Source organism: Balearica regulorum, chromosome 16, assembly GCF_011004875.1.
Source record: "Balearica regulorum gibbericeps isolate bBalReg1 chromosome 16, bBalReg1.pri, whole genome shotgun sequence".
NCBI lineage: Eukaryota > Metazoa > Chordata > Aves > Gruiformes > Gruidae > Balearica > Balearica regulorum.
Window position 1 is genome coordinate 16719460 of NC_046199.1, and position 23052 is coordinate 16742511.

Genomic DNA, 23052 nt, shown 5'->3' on the forward strand with positions numbered 1-23052 from the left:
TTAAGGCACGACTAGAACCCCTACAAAACACGTTTGTGCTTGATGAGAGTTACTACAGTTTTTATATTACACTGATTCCTAAGCCAAGACAGTTAAAATTTAACTGCTTGAAGTGAAAGACTAGAGCAGGGAGATGTATGTGTCAGGGAGAGACCTGGGATACTCATTTCACTCTCTTTTACTGGAGCTCTGACCTACAGCTCTTACAGTAACATTTAAATCACTTTCCTCTGCAAAACCCCCACCGAACATCATGCTAGCTCAGAGGTGCAACTGATTCAAACAGAAGCCAGTGGCTCTAGCCCCGAGAAGACAGGAAGCAGTAAGACGCTCATGTCTGTTCTTTAAAAAAAGAATTTTATTGTTACAACTAAAATGAGAACTGAAAACTTGTATGGGAAATTGAAAAACTGTACAGTTTTACTATAACCTGTGAGGTCTTTGCAGCGGCTTACACAAAAGACAAGATACCTGAAAATGTATTATACCAAAACATTTAGCTTTTTTTTTTATTTTATTTTTTTAAAAAAGTTTATTCTATGGGAATCTGTAAAAAAGAAAGACCTGATGAGTAAATATTTGCTTAAGGCATATAGCAGAGCAGCTCACTAACTTTCTAACAAGTTTAACATGGATATTTGTCCATTTTTCCAAGAATAGGTTACCCAATAGACCCACTTTGAAATGCTACTGTATATACACACCCAAACTACTACATACATATACAAGACATCAAAACAAAAATGTTTACAGTTCATTATTATAAGCCTTATGCACACCTCACTGGGCTTGTGTCTATCGCAGGACAGTGGAAGTTCTGGATTCAGAACAGATGAAAGAAATGGCAAAATACAAGGCCGGAAAGGGGGATGTTCAAAGCTGTGTTGTCTGCAGAAACTTTTTTCCGTTAGAATAATTTGCAAGGGAACTATTCTGGAGTCAAAGGAAGGATGCTTTACATTCCTGCCAAGACTAAAATTTAAAATACTCTCTCTTGGGAATGGTAGAGAGGTGGGGTTTTTTTTTGTTGTTCGTTTAAGTGGGCCACCACTTCAGGAGCCTGTATTTCTGCGGATCAAAGCGTGCTACTGAGATCTGGCAGAGGAGGCTCTCCTCTCCCTCCTCTAGTGCAGCAAGTCATACCCTGAAATCAGTGAGCTGTTGCTTGCCTGAAGTGGTGGGAGGCGAGGTGTGGATACGGCTTATGAAACATTCTGGAATGTCTGTACTATACTTACTCAGCTGAAATGAACCATGCTGAACAACCGGGTTACACCAGGCACGCAGAATTCAGTAGGAAGTCATGCCAAGTATTAGGCGAGTACATGTTATCTGATAAACACCAAATTGGTCTATCGCTGAAGGAAGATACTTTCAGCAACACCCTTTGAACCACAGCCACTTAATGATCACGTCATGCAAATATAACTTGGGCACATCAGTAAGCAGAATAGAAGTTCTTTCACCTTTCAAGCACGTGGTATTTAACCAGGACACTAGAAGACTTTACATGCATTTTCATACAAACGGGGTGCAAGTGTTGCCATAGAACAGTATTCTACCAGATGATGGAGAGGAGTGGGGACAAAGCAATCACATACTGTATCTTAAATACACGAGCCATTATATATTACCATTTTTCTATACTCATTTTTCACGTTTCCAATAATATAAGTAACTATTGACTGATTACAACATTCCTCCTTTCAAGTACTGGTCTGACCAACAGTCTCACAGGTAAAGTATTGATTCCCAGTACTACCTGAGGATTTATTATTGTACTTTTGAAAAGCCCTTGATGCAAGCTTAACAAAACACAAAACAGAAACAACTCCCACCCCCCCACACATCCCCCACCCTGGTTCACCAACTTACTCACTGAAGGAAAAGAGCTACACCTACAGCTTCGCAAAAATAAATATGGAGTGGAGAGAGGGTTACACACAGTACTCCATAGCAGTATCTGTACTGAGAATGGTTGTTAAGTGCTATAAATCTAGAAAGCCTTTAAAAATAAAAAGAACAGATCAGTAACAATGTCGCAAATCAGCCATCATGGTTTCATTTCAATCATTACAGCTTCCAGTACTGAGTTTACTCCTGTCCGCTGCCCCATGACATGAGCAAAGAAATCTTCACTATTGTTGTTTATCAATAATTTGGTACTAACGAGAGGAACATCATTGACTAAGAATGCTTAGCACAGTGCTGACTTCCAGTCTCAGTGCTACCAATGCACCCAAATCCTAATTTACCAGCACTTGGCATTGTCCTGGTGCAGGGCCCTGCAGGCGCAGCCCCCTCCCCACCACGGGACAGCAACAGCCCCGTCATCACCCAGCGCCTGCAGCAGCACAAACTCACCCTCTCACACCGCTGTGTCTGACAACTACAGGCGAGCATATTTTCAACCCAAACTAAAGCCAGTATTTTACATCTTTGCTTTAAAAAAAGCAGAATACACAAACGCTTGCACCATAAGCCAACCGATTGTTCACAGACCAACATGTCTTCTGTTGAGCTTTTTATGTCTTGAGGAAGCTGCCACAGCATTAATTGCTCTGGATTTATTGAAATGCTTTCCTGTTCACTGCCTGCAGTGCCTCGAGTACGTTAACTCTCCAGCCCTTGCAGGAAGCACGCTATTCCTTATGGAGCAGATGTAGAGCAAAACTGCATTTTACGTTCCAAATGATGAGCTTTAAGAACTGGTCCTTCTGAATGCCAACTGCACAGCTGCAAAATGCTGGAGGGCATGTTTTGGTTGAATTTCCCTTCTTGTTTCCCTCCCTCCCCATAACCTCTCTTAACCCAGAATATAAAAGCAAACACAGCTTTACAAAGGATGCTGCAATGTAAATAGGCATATGTGCAAGTAGAGTGCAACTAAAGTCAATGAGGAGATACACTAAAAAAAAAAAAAAAAAAAAAAAGGAAAAAAAAAAAGATCTTGACATGTTGGGATACCCTGAGCAAATGCAGAAGCCTGTTTCTATAAACACATGTAAAACAATAAGCCATGTAAAACAGTAAGCTCTTTAAGAACAGTGATGCCAAGATTAAATATATCAATACCACAGGCACTGCCCACAACTCAGTCTTTAATGATGAAGCAAGTTAAAAAAACAAACCAAAAAACCAACCACAAACACCCCTCCTCCAACACCCTCCCTTCCAAAAAGTTTACATTCTTCAGGTATGTGGGTTTCCTTCTCTGGTTTTGGGAACTCATCAATCTAAGTCATGTATTTGGTTACAACACTTGGAGAGTACAAGCAAGTTTCACTTGTGCCTAGTTTTTCTGAAACACAAAAGAAAAAGACTGGCTTTTTAAAAAAAGGCTAAAAACAACAATGTGTTGTAATTCTATTATTTAGTTTTAAAAAAAAGAAAAAAAAAAAGGATAACAGACTATTTGGCATTTTCTCTACTTACTCCTGAATATTTTAAGGCCCTGAGATTAGAATATTCTGTTCTTGGGACCACAGGGCTAGATAAAACCCTAGTGCATCAATTCTTTAAGCCCTAACCAAAGTTCTGGCCTTTCAAGCTAAGATCTACCTCCACTGAGACAAGGCTCACATGCCTCGATCAGCTTTCTTTCAGAGAAGCTTATTACAAACCGATCAAATCATTGGTGTTTTCGGCAGGGTCGGTCTTGCTGGCATGTCCGTCAATGAAACCACACCCTGTAACAGAGATAAGCTCCTGCTGTGAGGAAAGTGAACAAGCATATATTCACTAGAAATGGCTTCCAAGTTGTCATCAGGTTCTCATCATCCTCTTCTGAATTTTCTGACTTCATCGACTCTTCTTTGTGGGGCGAGAGATGCAGATTTTCACCAACAGTTCTCCTCCGAATTTCAGTGTCTTGACCAGTGCTTAAGGACAAAGAAATAAATACTCAGTACTGGATTCTCTGTTTAGGAGAGACTACAAGACTCATGCAGACTCTACAAGAGCATGACCTCATCCGCTGAACATTACAAAGCTGGAAATCTCTTGCTATCAGGAGCTGCAGCAGATGATGAACCAAAGCCTATCACTAATTATTACAGTTCTAGCTATTAAATTACAGGTTTAGAACAGTGCTTGTCATCAAAAGTCATGCTTGGGATTATTTCATGCACTTTAAAGAACAAGCTGACTTAGTTTTAAACACCACCTACTCCCACTGCTTATCACAAATCTGCTACCTGCAGCACAAATCAAGTCTACATCCAGGTCAGGAGAACATTATGGTTCTAAAATCAAGCACCCACCCAAAAAGTCAGAAAACGATGGATGTGTGGTCATTTGTGCAGCCATAACTTAGAAAAAGCAGCTAAACGCATTGCGATAGCTTTTAGTGACGGAACTGAAGATCTGTTCACCTTTAACACTCTCTAAATGTGGTTTTGTTTCTAGATACTAAACCTCTGTCCTGTTGGCATTATACTGACACCCAAAGAGGCTTCTTAACTGAGCAGGAACTTTTACATCTACTGTACAACTACTTCCAGCTGAATTTAGAAAGCAGAGCATCATCATGCTGTGAGAGCCAGCAGGGTGGTAACCAGCAGGGAGATTTCCTAGGTATCTCCTGACAGTTAAAAGTATAGAAGAACTCGGGAATCTTCCATCCTGGACACTAGAACATCTGGGCAGGAAAATAACTGTGGTTAAGACTTCTGCTTCTTCTTCCCTCACCTCTGCCAGCGCAAGGTCTATTTCCCACCCATCCGGCTCCTCCAGCCTCACACTGTCCTACATCTCTTCACGTCAGACTGCTCCTCTGCTCTCTTTCTTCCCCCTCCTACCTAGCACGTTTCCCTTAATTAAAGAAATTAATTGAGCCTCTGAGCTCTTTACAGCTGAGTATGTTTTATGTTCCTTTACACTAAACTGCACAAAGCATTTCCAGGAAATCATGTATTACCTGAGAAATTCAGATTTGTATATCTAATGAGAAGACACAAGACATCAGCTTTAAATCCACACACTTCATTAGGTGTGGAAAGCATTAACGGGCATCTTGTATCCCAGGCAAATACTCTGTTAACAGAACTATATTGTCACTGAGGGAAGAAAGAGGGAGGTGCTACCATTGCAACACTTCCTCCTTTGGTAGCTAAGCCTCCATTTGTGTCCATTCCTATTTCCAAGATTTCTTTTCGTTTTAGTAAAGATGTTGGAATTTGAGTATTTCACTTCCAGAATCTCCCCTGATTAATTAAGAAAAGTCCTGATCAAAACATTGTTTCACGTTGAGCAGGGAAGCGCTTCCGTTTTATCTCCTTGCCCCCAGCAGAGTTCAGAGGGAGACGGCAGGTTCAGCTCATGGTCTCAGCCTCTCTACTATGTGAAATTCGAGGAGCTTTATTCTGAAGACTATTGGAAATACACCTCACTAATCTCCAGTTGCCGGAGTCACATGCTCCCCCAATGGTTCAACAAAATATATCAAGCCTGCCAGCTGCATCTGTTGAAGTCTCGAGTTGTGTGGACAATATTAAACCTTGGTATTTTATTCCAGTGTTCCTACGGGAAGCTGAAGATGTCTTGTTAGGAGACGATCTAGTGGGGGAACATTAAACTTTCCCTTGATTATCTCTGGTGGGTGTAGGGGGGGGTATTTTTATTTTTTCATTTTGATTTTTTTTTTGTTCTGTGTGGTGTTTGGTTGCTGTGAATAAAACTAGTTCATATGCAGGATTCCAGCAAGACCGAGGCAGGTGGATTTCACCCAGCCCCCGATGAACCAGGACTGACATCTAGCGGTGATGCAGCAGGAACCAGGGCTTGCTGCTCCACACTCCTGAACACAGTGTTTCTCCCACACACTTAGTGGTCCTCACAGTGTAGGTTACAATGACAGGTAGGAAAGTTCTCTGTTCACGAGCCCCCTCTACTCCTTTCATCCAAAGAAGCTTTGCTTGCCATTCATTTCACATTTCTAAGCGAGCCTAAAGCTAGTCAGCCTAGTTTTCAGCTATGTGACTACTACTGCCTCTAAGTAGGGAAAGAGCTCCTCTGTAACTTAACATATACTGCAAGTAAATCAAGACTGAACCACCTCATTATGCTGTCACTTTTTCTTCTACTTAGCAGGATCCTGTAAGAGGCCCTAGCTTATGCATGAAGTTAAAAGAACATGAGCATAAGACCCTTACTGAGAAGATTTTGAGTTGGAACTAACTCAATCAAGGTCTGTTCAGGCCCTTCTATATGAGATACCCTTTATGAGCAAACATCCTGCAACCTCTCAACGTCGCAAGCCAGCTGGACAGCCTTCCTGGGACAGTGAGAAGTGGGAAACTAAAAGAATTACCTGTCTGTGATCAGTGGTACAGACGAAAGAGCTCTGCCATCTGGAACCATCTCTTCCACAGTGCTGACTGAACATCTCACCTCTTCCTCTACTACTTGATGTTTAGGAAAGAATTCCGTGTGTTCGTGCATCCTTCCATTGTGCATTTCCGAGGTTCGCTTTGGTGGTCTGGGAGGTGGTGGGGTATGTTCAGGTGGAGGGTCCAGGTCCTCATTGGAGAGCTCTTTCCACTGTTCCTTCAGGAAGGAAAAGTCCAATTAAGCTTTTCTCTATTTCTTTTACGTAAGCTGCTATAACTTTTAACTTTAGCGTGGCAGGGTCTTTATACTTTTTATTTATTCTTAAAGTGGCTGTTCATTTGCATTAAAAAAAAAAGGAAAAAAGAAAAAGAAAAAAAGAGACACACAAGAACTCCAAACCTAAGCTACATCCAGTACACAGAAGACATCCGCTATAAATGGGGGAAATTTTAATCTACTTCTGGAAAATTTAAGTAACACAAAATAGAATCTGTGTTGCTAGATTTCTGCTTACTATAAAACAAACTTACAGGATTTAATCATAATACTTAAACTTCTGTCATGTTAGAAAATTTTTATTATTGGAAATGAAAGACAAGGCTGATGCAGCCAGTCTGTACCCAAATTACAGGGCTGAAAAGTGCACAAGGCCACCTGCTATAGCACAGGTACTCTTTTTAAGGTTCTTAAATACAATGCTTTAGGTAGTGACAGATCATAAAGCACTGTATTTAAGAACCCCATAATATAAAAGTTTATTGAAGCCAAAGCAAGCAAGAAATTTAAAGTTTATTTCTATTCTGTTCACCCCTCTCATTTGCTACAGTTAAAGCGGAGTTGCAGCACACTATATCAGGCTGTGCAGTCAGTGATACTCACTTGCACTGAAGCATCTCCCATAATGAATTTTGCCCCTTCAATAACAGCTAAGTAGGAGAAACGGAGCTGATCTGCTGTCTGTATAAGTCCCATTCTGTACTTCCTCATTTCGAGGAGAACTTGCTTAACGTCCACAGAGGAAGGATCTTTCCGTTTGTCCATCTGAAGAAAAAAAATTGAAACATGCTTTATGCTCTGATGAGATTCATTACAATGACTCACTCTGTAGTACAGCCTTCAGGCTACCCTCCATATTACAGAATTAATAAACTAATACAAAACTGGTATCAGCAGCTATTTATTGTGTCTCTAAAAAGTTGGAAAAGACAGAGAGGGGAAGACACCTGGACCTGCAACATGTTGTATGTTTTTCCCTTTTTTCTCTTTCTTGCTTTGAAAACATACTTGGGGGCAGGGGAGGACATTTAAGGACTTTTTAACCTAGGCCTGACTTCTGTGTATTAGTTGCTCTCACACAGTGACATAATAAAGCCAAGGGGAACTCCAGTTTTATCCTAAAGTCAAGACAATTTCCCCCTGCCTATAGGCGAAGTTGAATCTGTAAAAGGAAACAACATTAAATTTATTTTGCATTGTTTCAGGACAGTTCACACTATCACCTAGCAGACATTTAGTGGTTTTTCTTAACCATGATGGCAAAGCCTGTCTTTGCAAATCACTCTAAAAACTACAGACTTTTCTTCCCCAGACTCACAATGGCCAGTTATGAATGAGATCTGGTTTGCGAGTGTATTCCAAGGCAGAATATGAGTAAGGTAATGGGAAATAGCCTGCAACGATACTTCACAGAACATACCACAGCTCTTTACAAGCCTACAACAAACCACTTCTCAAAATAACTCCCCAGAAATAGCATTTCATCTGGAATAAGTAGTTCTTACCAGCAGAAGACATGTATCAACCAAACAAAAAGTTCCTGATCTCCCGATTCCTGCGCTGCAGTGCACCACAACGGGTCCGTGCTCAGGGTTGAGCGAGCCAGACTCTCTCACTTTGAACAGGAAATTGAGGAATGAAGCAGGTGACTCCGGGACACCAAAGTCGGGCCATGTAGTATAATGAAAGTGCAGAATTTCTCTAGTTTCCTGGGTCTGTAAAAACAGTATTTAGGAAGTCCTTTAGCTTGGGTATGCCAGTCAGAAGTATTCAAAGCACGGTAGCCTACAACAGTGTTCTAATCAGCAAATATAATTCCTTGTTCATTTTCCTAGCAAATAGTCACTTACATATTTAGACATACAGCTTTAGACATTAAACATTTTTACCTTTAGGGCAATTTCAATTTGTGCCTTTGGAAAAATTTTAGCTACTTCCTTTGAAAACAACTCTGACATGGATCGGAGGTGTGTACCTGCTCAGCTCTGCATGCCACTCATCTACACTGCTTCCACTACATCTTCAGTGCAGCTGACTTAAATTCAAATGACACAGTTCCACCAGTCTGAGGGAGCTTTTATAGCTGCGCAGCTAACTAATTACAAACAATTATCTCTTGTTGTGAAGGTCTCCATTTTGAGAAAAAGAAAATTGGGTAACTAAATTTACTTATTTAAAACATGGTTTAGTTTTTTCAGCATGGTTCAAATGCTTGTATCGCCACAAGATAGCTGGCGCTACAGCCTTCCAATTTCTAATGACAGAGTGTCATTTGAAAATTTCTCAGAATGAAGTACCTCAAGTTATAGAAGCCCTTTACACTTTCTGCAGCCAAAGCCCTTATGCTATCACAGCTGTTCCTTTACAGGTTTGATCCCAACCTGAAAACTTTCTTCCAAGACTACTAAACCACTTCTGCTCCCATCCTCAGAATACTGAGCTACAACCATCAAACATGCCTACAGCAGACGTTGTAGTTAACAGCACCACAAACTACATCAACTAAATTCTTACTGAGGCTTAATTTAGTCAAATTCGTATCTGCTGTCTCACGTTTCCTGGCAGGATGAAGCATGCAAGATGCTAATGGTGAGCAAAGGAATAACTGTGTCTGCCAGTAGGGAGCAGTACCAGGACAGGACAGAACTTGGGCTAGCACGTCACAACATACACACCAAGCGCAGCAGCACCACTGAGGACCGCAGGCATTACCTGCAGTGACCTGCATTCAGTGAAAGTTAATGGTGTTCTTCCTTAGCCAGTCCCCCCAAGGAGTTTTAGATTAGCTCTCACTACTCTAATACAGGGCAATGTTGAAGAGGAGAGGAAGGGTGGGGAATGGCATGTATACTTTTATTTTGGTATTGCACACAAAAAAAAGAGAAAAAAAGGAGAAAATTTAAAAAAAGGAAGAAAAAAAAAGTTATTTCTCTTAAGGCTAGTGGCCTGATCCTTGTACTGAGCTCCATGCAGCTCATTGTGGCACCAGGGCTAAAACAGTTCCTGCTTTCTGATGAAGGCCATCAATTCAAAACCTGAAGATTTAAGCCAAAACCTAAAAATAAACCTCAGAACAAGACATAGGCAAACAGGTAGCTTAAGTGACAGGAAAAGCAATTATTTCAGCTATAACACAAAAGCACTAGAAAATCTGCTAAGTGATTTTATAAAGGGTTCTCTGAAATGCCAGGTACTGACAAACTAACCTTCTCACTCAGTGTACAGATGAGACATGAAAATGACTGTAGTTTCCTCAGATGCGTTTCATAAATATTTGTTTCACTTCCACAACACACAAACTAGAGGCTGAAGAACAATCTCATGTGGAATCACCAATTCCAGAACAAAATCTGCTATAATTTGCAATCATCTCTTTCAAGACCTTGTTGATGAGGAGGCGAATCTCACCTCGGACACTGAAGAACCTGAGTGGTATTAGTTTCAGTACTTACCATAAGGTTTTCCAATTCTAGCTGTCGTACTGTGTAATATGATTTTATATCTTCAGATATCAATGTTAGTTTCAAGTTTGTATCTTCAAAAAGCATTTCTTTCTCCTCTTTCCGTGGCCAGTACTGTGCACACTTTATCTAAAAACAAACAGGAGACATTTAAATGTCATTTATGTTTGCGTTAAAGCAAGGAATAAACATCCTTAAATGCATTATTTTCTTATGAGACAATTTCTTCATCTGCTCTTATTATAAGGAGGATGAATTGTAGTGTGAAGAGTAGAGTATCAGTCTTTCTTTATGTCACAGAACCACATCTTTAGTGAATCTTTTGCATGAGTCAAATTATTTTGACCCTGACTGGACTCATGAAAACACCTAAGGATTGAGAATAGCTTTGTTTAGGTAGACCTCGCTCTCTTCTACATGTCAGCTGAAAGAGTGTGAAGCTATGGACTCTAATCAAAATCACCAAAGCCATTACTTATTTTAGCTTGTGTCAGACCAATAATAACGAACAAACAAACAAATAAATCTAGTAACGGTCTATGTATAAAAGCTCTCACAACACTCTGCCAAAATCTGAATTTTAGTCTTCTCTGCATTTAATTTAGTATCCTTATGTCAAATATTTAAATTTCAAAAGAAGAGGTAGATGTTAACAAGAGCAGAACATACTGTGAAACAGTATTATGAATTCCACAAATAAACTACATATAGAGAATTTCAACATTGCTAATTTGCAAGTGTAACATGAGATGAGATTCTGGGTTACTCCATTCACTCACCACAAAAATAAAATTAGCAGTGAGATCATTTTGATTTTTACATGGCATAGTTTAAAAGTGAAGCGCCAAACCAAAAAAACCTGCATTCAGTAAACATTCCCATTACCTACTTCTGACTGAATTTCAATTTTCTCAGTAAAGTTTCCTAGAGAGCTTAGTTTTGCAAAGACGCAAATCCTTAACACACTAGATCCTTAAATGAGTCAACCAAATAGACAAATAGCACATTTTGGAGTTTGCAGGAAAAAACTAAAAATAAAGAAACTCAGCAGCAGCACGAATAGGAAAGTTGCAACAACCAAGTTTCTGACGGTTAAATCTAAGGATATTGTGACTGGGAGAACGGGCCTGCTGCGTCTGCCGCTAAGCACTGCTCCTCTAAACTGGGATGATGGCCACCATCTGCCCACACCTAAGCATGCAATAAGAATGGATTGTTGGACATGGCTAATGTCTCTTGTATTCAAGGGCAAATGATATGGCTTCAAAGTTGAAGTGGAAAAACGATGAAAAAAGAACAGCATTCTCAAGTCTAGGATGATTTCTGACAGCATTTTAATAAATAAGAAAACCCTTCAGTATTGTATTCATAGGTAGACTAACACTAGTTTTGCTCAGACAAATTTTTTATTCAAAATACATCCTCTAGTTTATCAGGGTGCAGAATGCAGTTATAATTCTCTGCACTTTTTTTTTTATTATTAATGTTAAAGAGACGGAAACTGGCTTTGTGTCTAATTTCTCCACCAAATGTGTCTGCAAACAATAGTTTGCTGTGCTCCACTGTGGATCCCCCACTGCTGTTTGCTGAGAAGTGTAAGCAGCCTGCCCTAAGGGGATCACAATAATTCATTTTGTTCAAAACTATTGGCAGTGCAGAGAATGAGCAGGAATGGTTGGAAAGGAAGAAACCATTGAAAAACATGGTTACTGCATCTCTTTTGAAGATTAAATTTCACTTGCACTACAAAAAAGCGCAAAACTCTCAAAAATAAGACTGCAGTTTATTAGAACACAACTCATTGCACAAGAATTTTCCCAATTGTTGGGAATTCTTTCCTGATTACGCAAAAGCAAGTACCACCCAGTTATCACTGGTGGATACCCAACATACCTGCTACGCCTCCTCCAGAGTGTCTTCATACTGACTGCACCGCAACATTCAACTTTAAATTGTGCATTTCTACCAGCCTTTAAAATTGCTTTTGTCTCGAGTTTGCACAGCTGCCAAGTCCACTTTTTAAGGATGGCAGCTGTGGAACTAGCATAGAGGCAGAACTCTGACCCACAGATGAAAGCCATGCCTGATGGCTTCTGTCTTCACCACCATCAGAAGGGCTAAGGCATTTCCTCTCAGCTACTCCATGTGCCAGAGGAACCAAAACTTTTTATCTATCTGAAGGTAACTTACTTACAATAACCCCAATTGTTTGTCCATCTATTGTTTCCCTTCATCTTCTGTCTTGTCTAATGTAAACTTCCTACAAGGTCTGGACAGAACTTAGACCACTGCACTTGTCCTAGCACTTAAAGCACTGGCTTCACAGCTGGTTCCACATCACCCAGATTATTGCTTAAGATAAATATCAGGAAAAGTATTTTCAATTGTACCCCCATTCTCCTCATGCCTCTAATGTCTTTTGTAAAACAATGACACAGATGGAGAAACAACGTGCCTTGGTGGTATATTAAAACAATCAGAGCTCTTACTGCGTCAAGGAAACCTGGAGTCAAAGCGCCTCTATAACTGCTTCAAAACCATTTCATAGTGCTTGGGAATGAACGCTTGGTGTAAATGACCGTTGAGAGGTGCAATCTGTGTACACTGAAAAGAACTAAATTCAGATACCTAGGTTAACAGTAGAGATTAAATACTCATTTGTGTGCAGAGTCATACTGTGTTCACATCTTATTTCAGCCAAATTCAGAAGAAATTATGACCTACAATTACAAACTGAATAATTTTCTGACTGCACTAAGATCGGTTCACTGCGTATTCCATTCTAGGCATAATTTCTTAGATAAAATTACTTATGGTCATCTCCTCCTCCCCCTGTTCTTTGGGTTGTTTTTTGTTGTTTTTCTTTTTTAAAGAAAAACCATAACCATGCAACGAACACACAGCTAGAATTGGGTAAGTACTTACGGATCCCTTTTCCATCACTCTGTTCAACATGACAACACCACGGCTTTTCTGTTCCCAAACCATCTCCCAAAAGTGACCACAAGTATTTGGCAAAGGTCCCTGCAGAGACAGAATCCCCAGAAATAAGCATTATTTTCTGTTAATGTCAGTGCAATGTTCCCCAGTAAAAGTTACTGCACTGGGCAATAAATTTAGACAAGTAACAAGCAACTTCTCATTTTGAATTGTAAAAAAAAAATAAAAAAAAAATGCAGTGATACAGCTTTAAGTTCCATTCTCCCAGTATGAATTTACCTGTGAAAGCATGGCTAATCTTTCCCCCCCATACATAACAGGAAGAGAGAAATAGTCTCAATTGCAAGAAGAGAACTGGGAGTGAAAAATGCTGAGAGAATTTTCTTAGGAAAGGTATACGAAAGTAATGGGGAAATAAAACCTCATTGACTAAGAGCAGAATTAACATCTGTGTTCAACTATTCTGCAATACATCATTGTTACTTGAAAATTACTAGACTGAATGGACAATCATTCGAAAGACTGAAACAATGCCAGATCAGTAACAAATTACATGGTTTTCTTGAATCTTCACCGATCTGCTTCGGGACTGAACAAAATGATCGCTCCTTTTAAAGACTACTATCTACTCACAAAGTAGATTTCCTTACAACTTTTTGTGTGTACTATGTTCCTTTGATATTTTCTACTGTAAAACTACGGCTCTGAATTTTGGGCAACACAAGCCAGCATCACTGTGCCCCTCGTATTTGCTATCCATCGCCTAGCTCAACCAAAACAGCAGGCCAGGGTCCTCAGAAAGTATGACTGGATTTACATAAAACCATTCAAACCCATTACATTCTGGATCAGAGGAGATAACTAGTATGACTTAGCTGCACATTTGACTATTCCATATATAGGTTTATCATCTCAACCCTATGATCAACCTGCCCTGTTGTGAATAAGTGGAGTAAGAGCTGCGTGCACAGAATCATTTTCATATTGAACACTGTACTGTCCACTTCTTCCTTAGAAGATATATCTTTATTCTCTAGAAACAGGAAGGAAGAGCTGCCGCTTGAAAATATTAATGCTAGTCTACCTTTATCTAAAGTGTGGGAGGAAGGGGTAAAAAAAAAAAAAAAAAAAAAAAAAAGTCAAGATTAGATACCAGGACAGTCTCCAGGGAACCAAACACTTAGAACAAACAAGAGTTCTGGCACAGTTGCTAGCTCTCGGAATAAGAGAACAGGGTATCCGGTTATTTTTAAATTTGTTATATAGATAGGTGTGGAATTCACAGATTCAGTGAAAAACAGCCACTTCCCTCCTGCCCCCCACGTTCCCATCGCTAAAGTCTGTGTTCATAGCTTTCCTCTCTCACAATAAAGGTAGAAGCATCAGTACTGCCCAATGTAGACATTTTGCAAGCCATGTTATTAGGGGGTACATTATTTGTAAATACTACAACATCACCACTTTCAGAAGGATGTTTAACAAGAAATACATGGTGGAGCATACTGCTTATTTGAAACAGAAGGTCGAGCATAAGAAATTCCTTAATATGTTTTAGTTAACATCTGCCCCACTCAACACATAACTAACCATTACATTTAAAGTATGTTATTTCAAATAGGTTTTGAACATCTTGAAGTTCATACATATCATTCTGTAAATGTGAAGCCCCCTCCATTAAGTGAGGTTTACCTCTGTTCAGAGAATTTATCAGGCAACTTAAGACTGTAGTGGTCTCAAGCTGGCCTTCAATATAAGAGAAACGTAATTCCTTTCAGCCACACCTAAATGTTGCTTGTCATAAGCCAACAAGTAGATTTCTAGAAGTATGTTAGCTTATAACCTAGATGGGGCTAAAGTCAGATATACAACGTGGCCAAAATAATCTACAAAAAGTCAGTCAGTGCTGACAGGAAGCAGGAAGAAATACACAACATTTCTATAAAATTATTCTATTTATATGTTTATATATACACACAGATGTTTATATGCACTTAACTAGCTTTACGATAAAGAAAACAAACATAACAGGCTAAAGAAAACCTATGAAAAGTAGCTCCAATCACCATATAATTTTTGTTATCCACTGCCAGCAATTACCTGGGTAAGGATGTAGCTCCTTTGGGCCTCTTCCATTTTTATCAAACTAGCATTGATATAGTCATTGTCACCTTGGTTTAGCTTAATTCGACTGTGATCAACTGCAGCATAATTAGAAAACACTGGTTAATGTGTATGCAACACAGCATAATCCATGCACAACCTCATCAGATGTTAGGATCAAAAAAAGCTGAGTCGTCCTGAAGAAGGGAAAGAACTTAATCACAGGTAGCGCAGATGTGTTCGCTGGTGCTTGTAACTCTGGAAATACAATACAAGTACTACAAGAACAGCACTACAGCATTGCACTGAACATAAGTTGCACTCCGTCTTCCAAGAATACATTGCAAGAATGGAAGTATTTGCATCTGAAGTAATCACAACAGTCATTCCTCAACCAGATCACACTGACCTATTTGTGCAGTTATTGAGTTACCGTTTTTAAATAAATCTAATTACACAACTGCTTATCTTTTGCAGCTTAAACATTCAAACCCAGCTTGTTCAAGGTTGTTAAAGGTTTGCGGGCACATGTATTGGACGAACATAACAGAGACTTTTTATTCTTCTTATAGACACTTATCTACTGTTCCCAACCCAACCACACTTCAATTTACAGAAGGAATGATCAAAATTCAAGAATTACAGCAAATGCAATTTCATTGCTCTTTTGTTCGTCTCAGCTCACTCCACTTAGCATTAAAAAAAACAAACTACCAACAAAAAACCCCCCACCACACACAAAAGTCCCCACATTTTGCAAGAAAGCCAAACAGACTGGAAGCAGTATTATCTAAAGGCAAAAAGGAACCATTTGTTACTCACAAGCCCAAATAGTAGAACTGTTTAGTAAAGCAAGCTATGTGCAACGATGTTGTTCCTAGTCTATTGCCCCAAAGACCAGTAGCTTTTAAGCACTAAGTTTAAAACTTTTCTGATATACAATAATACTCTTGTCTTTGAACATTTGATAGACATTTGTGCAGTGACAGAGCCCGTAGAAAGTCTGCATTTAAAACAGCCAACACTGCTGCACCCTTGAAGAAAGAAGGGTGCAGCAGTGTTGGCTGTTTTAAATGTTGCCCAGATCAGGCATTTTCATTTAGTGCAGAGAAGGTAGTTTAGTGAACCAGCTGTGAACTTTCTTTAGTGTCTGACACATCAAGTTTTATTTGCTGACCACTTAACTACAGTCCTGTACTTCTCTGCACTCTGTGTTTTTGTTGTTGCAGTCCCTCTTGCACCCCAGAAGTACAGCATGCCAGGCACAGGCAAGTCTGAATGCTACTGTCATTGTACATGGGATCGGGGAAGGACAGACAGACTGCAACATCGAACTGAGCTCTGCCTTGTACAGGAGACCTGCTCAAAGATGCAATTCCGACCAGAATATGTAATGATTATCATTTCAGAAACACAGGTCTCACACTAGTATTACCATCTTTGCAAATGTCCCCATTTCTCTGTTCCAATTAGCTCATTAGCTTGTTTTCATTTCTAGTAGTCATATGTTTTATACAAGACTCTTCCTCATCTCCCAGTAGGGGCAGTCATGCTATATTAACTAGAAGGATGCTCTAATAAGTATACTGCAACAGAAAGGATACTTGCAGTTTTATTAATGCTACTTCAGCCACTATTCGTCTGTAGCATAAGAATTCAAAGGTAAAGCAAGTTCCTTTCTTCAGATTTCTGCCCACAAATAGAGAATCTGCTGTATGCTGTTCTAGTACAATCCTATGGATGTAATGGCATCCTGTGACATCTATGTCATAAATAAATACATTAACAAAAAGAATTGTCTTGGATGCACATCCACCTAACAGAAATCTTGTTCTTACAAAGACCATTTAGCTGTTAGAAGAAGTCATTAGAGGTCAACAGTCTGTTACAAACAATGGAAAAGAAAGTGTACTTACAGGGGCTGACATCTCTGTACCTATTTCTATTTTTGTTTCTGGGATGTTTGGCCACTTTACATGGAAAATCACTGGCTTCATGCCTGATGTCCTGAAACAAACAAAAAAAAATATTAAAGTCTTAGATATGAATCTATCTAATATCATCATACTATTAGCTATTTTAAGACAAATACCCATTTGACTTCACATCTTCACGTGTGGGAGTTCTGGGCAGAAAGCATTTTGGGCTTCAAATTAAGAACTGAGTTTAAATTTATCAGAATACAACACTAGCATTATTTGTGTGTTAAAATATTATCAGCTTGCATAATAAAGTAGCAGAATATTTACCAGACATTATGGCTTTACCCTCCTGATGTAGCAGGGTTTCTGCCCCAAAGCACTTTCATATAAACTGCTTTAAGCAATTGTTTTCACTATCAATTGTACTTCTGACTTGGCAGCAATTAGAAAAGGTTCATCATGATAGAAAAAACCCACTTGTCTACCCCTTGTCTAAGATCACTTACATCTTTGTCTTATCAGTAAGATGTCACAAAGCTGCAAATGGCGAAAGTTATTTGTATCCAATTCACATACTTGACTAAAACATATATATCTTCTCAAGCATATAATTAGGGTTTCTTTCAGGTTTTTTTTTCAGATGCATATAATAGCTCAGCTATTTGAGACAATTTCAAAAGCTATAACAAAAAGAATTCTGCTGTCATTGGACCTTAATCCCAATTTGTAGAAAAAGAACTTCACATTGTAAGTAAAAACTGCACAAGTATGCAATTCTTAAAAACTATAGTACTAGGAACTTCAGGGTGAAGCTGTTAGGTTTAACTGAAATTAATGAAAACTGAAGGATTGGATTTACTGTAGAATTGGTATTTCAATAGCATAATTAAGTTTAAGAAATCCCAAGACAGACATTGTGCACATACATGAAATGAAGAAAAAAACCTAGCCCAGAGACCACTAAAAATGATCGTTAAAAACAAATTATTGAGCTAAATTAATCTTTCATTGGAAGAAATTAATTTGTTAAAGTCATCCAAATGAAGTGGAATGTAATATTAATTATCTGTCCAGATACAGACGCATTTGAACAGGACGTTGATCCACACTCACCATGACCAGAGGACAGGTTTCTGTGCACAAAGCCAGTGCATTTGGAGGGCTGCTCACAATATACAGATCACTTGCACAGAAAGGCTGGGCACTCCTCTATTAATAGTTTGAAATCAGCTCAGGCTCTGGTTCAAACTGTGGTGGCTTTCCAACATCAGAACAGGAGGATTTTATACCAGCAAATCTAATCCCCAAAATACAGCACACACTGAACTGGTTTTCAGTTCCTCTCAGTTTTGCATAAAGAATCACGTATAACACTGAAGACATGTTTGGTTTTGGTTTTTTTAAGTGGGCTATCTACTGCAGCTTATTACTTGTTCATCTTTTTCTACCCCACTATTCAGATACGTGTCAATTTACACTGAATACTACATCAAGGGAAGATTTCTAGTTTACGTATACCTGCTCAAAATTAGTACAGTATTCTGAAATGGCTCCTCACTGAAATAAGCCCTGACATCAGCTGCTATCTTTTTATAACTTAACACATGGCTGCCAGTATTTCTGCTTATGAAGAATGCAGTCTGGAGAATATGATCTTGACTGCCACAGTCTAATATCTCAAACATGAGGCAGCTAAAATGGGTGTTTTCATAAATTCATCTCTGACACTAAGTTGATGACTGTATTTCGCAGGGGCATATTTTTCTTCTGTACTGACTATACAGGATTAACAAGAGACAAAAACAGGGAACTAGGAAAAATGGTTTTCTAGATCTCTAACCACATTTCCCACAGAGACTACATATGTTATTTAAGTGTTAAAAAACCCACAAAATACAAAACCCCACAAAAAACCAACACAACCACCCTGCCACTTAGGAGTCATCTTAAAAAACAAAAACAAAAAAAACCCCACCAACATCAAAATGCAAACTAAGCCAAAAGACCCTTAGGTATTTTTGCTGTAAATATTGGGTTAAATTAGCAGTGGCACTAATCTAGTGCCATGAAAAGAAACAGTCTAACAAATTTGAAAAGAACTGTCCCCTCTTTTAAAAAAGGAAAATGATTAAATGTTTCATTACAGAAATGACACAAAGGCATTCTAGTACAAAAATCTTATACTTAAGCATACATGTGCACATGCATGCTACTGCCAGCCTCAGAGAGTTCCACAGATTCAAATACCAACATTGCATATTTAAGGATCTGAAACTGGCAATTTACTGTTCAGGAATAGAGAGCTGGCTATTACCTCACTACCAAATATTAGATCTTTTTAAAGGTGCTATGATGCCTAAAGGTACTAAAAGAATAAAGGAGTTCTAGGAGACTCCTAACTCCCCATAGCCACAGAGAAAATGAAAAGAAAGAAGTTACCCAGGTACCTTCCAGAAAATTAGACAATTTAAAAAGAGTAATATATTTCTGAAGCATGTTTCAAACAGAAAAAAAATGGGGTGCGGGTGGGATTGCCAATAAAATGAGGGACCTAGGTATGGCAACAGGCATGCTGCTTCGTATGAAAATCCAGCTAGCATATAGCACTTCATTTCTTAATGTAATGAACACCAATAAAACAGAAAGCCTTGGAGAGTCCATGCCTGGACCTCAGTGGTCAAATCCATGCCTGAAGAGGTGGGGCATACTCTTCTCAGCAACATGGGATAAAAGTGGTTTTGGTGCTTTTTTGGTTGGGTTTTTTTAGGTTTGTTTTTTTTGGGGGGTGGAGGGTGGTTTTTTGGTTTGGTGGTTTGGGGTTTTTTTTGCTACAGCAGTTTCTAGAACATCTAAAGTGACAAGAAATCTAGGATCGCTTCCAGGATATAAAGATGACTAGCGGAAATCAGATGGTCTTCAACAGAGAAAATTACTGGAGAGAGACAATCTAGTGACAAATTATGTAAAATGGCCATGTTAAAGGTTTTCTTGTACATTTCTCAAAAACTTCTGTTATTGGTTATTGCAGGAGTCACATAACTACTGATGCTCACACCGCCGGTGTTAGGGCGGTTTCAGAATACGTCAATAATAGTACTACAGGATCTCCACATTGGAGAAAGCAGACTCATTCAAAGCATGGAATTATTATGAGGAACTTGAAGCCAGCAATGCCACGAGAACTGAAGTTAGCGGATGGACATAGGGATTGATAAAGTTATGAAACACCTTCTTGAATCACACTCATAGTCACATTGCAGAGATCCTGTCATTTAAAAAGGAAGCTCGACATTTCATTTAAAAGGTCGTGCAATATAAAACTTTAAAGAGGAAGGGCTAGAACTGAAGTCAGTTTTCCAAAGTTAAATGCTTCTGTTTCTGAGCATGAGTCATTCCATGCCACTCATCTCCTGGTTTTAAGTCCTTCACCCTGTGCAAATACCCCCAAAAACTTCAGGGGTGGAAAGAGGAAGTCTGCTGAAGCACTGTTCTCCAAATTGAAAGTTCTTGTAGCTGTTAATTTGCAGTAGTAACTGGAATAAGAAGTTTGTTAGTGCTTTACAGGAGAAGGTTGCTCTCAGTTGCATGAATGGGTTCCACTCGGCCTGACAGCATCATATTTCCTGCCACAAAGAAAGGACATAGAATGCAAGGGCAGATGGCTGTGCTGTTCATACAAAAAGAATCAGACCCATGAACGCAGCCTTATTTTCCAGATCTTACAGACATTCATCAAGAAGTGCTGATGGTGGCTCTCAGCTCCTTGTCCCTAAGTCTTCTGCACCAGAACGCCTGACCCTTCCTCCCTGCCAGAAACCTAATGTTAGTGATTCACACTGGAGCCTACAGCCCTTTCTTTCCATTCCTCCCAGCCTTCAAAAAATTACCCTCAATTTCACCTCCTAGCCTGTAACTACTCTGGAGTCCTTGGTCTGTCAATTCCCCCCTTGCTCAGTAAGTATTTTCTCCAAACTCCTACTTGTCCTAGCCACTGGTACTCTGCACTACACTATAGCTGTCAGATGTGAACACTTAGCACAGCAGCACATTTGACTATACCTTCCCCATCTTGTTCAGACACCAACAGGAGATAAGAAAGATCAGATATACCCCAAAATCTTCAAGTATTAGGTAGGATCACATGAAGAGGTGTTCCTGACACCACTCATTCAAGCACACTGCAATGTTGCATAGATTTGCATGTCAGTATTTCCAGAAGAGAAACTAAATGTCTGGTCTTCGGATTCAACAGAAAGGCTCCCGGGGAACTTTGCAGCAGGCCTCAATTTGATCACACTATTTTATTACACCATAAACTCTGGAGTAGCTCAGACTAAGAGATAAGGATATACTGTCATTTTAACAGTTCTGTTCCTACGGGAAGCAGCAATTACCAAGATCTTATCACAGGCTACAGAAGTGCACAGTAATCTATCTACTGAGGCAGTCACACTAAGGAAAGCAATTCACAAGTATATAAAGACTTAAATAAAAAGTAATTTTAGCTTAAGAGCTTAAAAAAAGTATTTCCTCTTAAAGCTAGCACTGAGAAAAAATGATGACACTGCTGTAAAAGGTGGAAGAGTAAAAAAAAAAGTTACAGTAAAGTCAAGTGAAAACTGCTGTTTTCTGAGATGCCATTAGAGGCTGATTTCAGAACGGAAATACCCCTACAATTCAATGAGGTGGCAAAGACCTCTACAGAAGACCACAAGAAAACCAGGTAGTACTAAGGGATCCATAATAAACAGCTACTTTACACACATGGGAAAAGGTCTTCAGATTCAGCGTGTAGGCAGCAAATGGAGTTACTGAGCAGCAGTGAACTGACTCCTCAGCAAGAGAGCCTTGCTAAGATATAAAGCACTGAGAGACCAACTCTTCATTCAACCTACTTTGACAAGGAAGACTGGATTTCGTATCCTATATTAATCTCTACATCAGGATACTTGGACAGGGACAAGAAATAAGGATGTAACTTGTAGGTAACAAAAAAAATCACCTAAAGATCTGAAAAATGAACAATCGCGTCACATAACGGTAAACAAGCTGCAGAATTTTAGCCAGATAAATGAAATAAATGCAGATTTTAATACCCTTGTAAAACATTTTATCTAGCGCCTCACTTTTGCGTTCAAGTAAAATATGGTAGTACTGATTTGCTTATTAATCTCCCTCAAAAAAAGCCAGTAGACTGGTATGCCGAGCTTCTTCCTGAGGTCAAGTAGCACAGAACAAGACAGAAAGAGAGAGGGACAAGCTTGTTTAAAGTTCAACAACACTATTACGTGTTTTTTTTAAAAAAAAAAAAAAAAAAAAAAATATCACACACTTGCAACATGGTTTTCCTAGAAAGCTCCTTGCTAATTCAGCACTATGTGGGCAATCTGGAACAGGTTGCAGCAACGCAGCGCAAGCAGCATTTCTGACACTAGTCAGCTGCTTGCAGGCACGGAAATAACCCCCCAGGAGAATGTAAACTGGGCATGATTGTGTTATTAAATCATATCAGCACTTAGAAAAGCATACTAATTTTTTCTGGGCCCACATTTATTGCAGCTACCAAATATTATAGATTGTTTCTCACCACTGACTAGTTTCAACATGCCTAACTGTAGAAATTTAAGAATTATGAAAGTAAATCCTGCAGTACTTTATTGTTCCCACTTCATCATGGTAGGTAACCAAACACTGTAAATGCTCAATTAAAACTTGCACCTAGTTCTTACAACTTGGATATGTACTTCCAGAAAGGAGAAAGCCATAGACTTGTGTCATTTCCAAGTTTTAACAGTATATTTATTTTGCATGTTGTCAAAAGAAGACATTGCTATAGAATAAATCATTGCAATTCTGCAGAACTCAACTGTTCAGATTCTCCTATTGCTTCAATGTCATTACCTGCAATGAGTAAAACCTGATTTTTAAATTCTGATTTTTTTTGAGGGTTGCAGCAGAGCCAGGGCTATCAAAGATCTAAACTCTATTATTAGGTTAAAGAATTACATGAGACTTCTCGAATT

At 39.1% G+C, this 23052-nt stretch overlaps 1 protein-coding gene across 3 annotated transcripts in view; it reads right to left on the minus strand.

The window, feature by feature from the left end:
- Window positions 1-343: 343 nt before the first annotated feature.
- The window catches only part of PTPN1 (protein tyrosine phosphatase non-receptor type 1), a 46190-nt gene continuing 23481 nt past the window's right edge, over window positions 344-23052 (minus strand). For all 3 annotated transcript variants that reach the window (XM_075768458.1, XM_075768460.1, XM_075768459.1), the window contains 8 exons: window positions 17024-17114; window positions 15105-15205; window positions 12993-13091; window positions 10059-10196; window positions 8112-8321; window positions 7210-7371; window positions 6311-6546; window positions 344-3881 (listed from right to left, as the gene is read on the minus strand). In XM_075768458.1, the coding sequence (XP_075624573.1) occupies window positions 3674-3881; window positions 6311-6546; window positions 7210-7371; window positions 8112-8321; window positions 10059-10196; window positions 12993-13091; window positions 15105-15205; window positions 17024-17114 (1245 nt within the window). In that variant the 3' untranslated portion in view covers window positions 344-3673. The remainder of the gene's footprint in view (window positions 3882-6310; window positions 6547-7209; window positions 7372-8111; window positions 8322-10058; window positions 10197-12992; window positions 13092-15104; window positions 15206-17023; window positions 17115-23052) is intronic.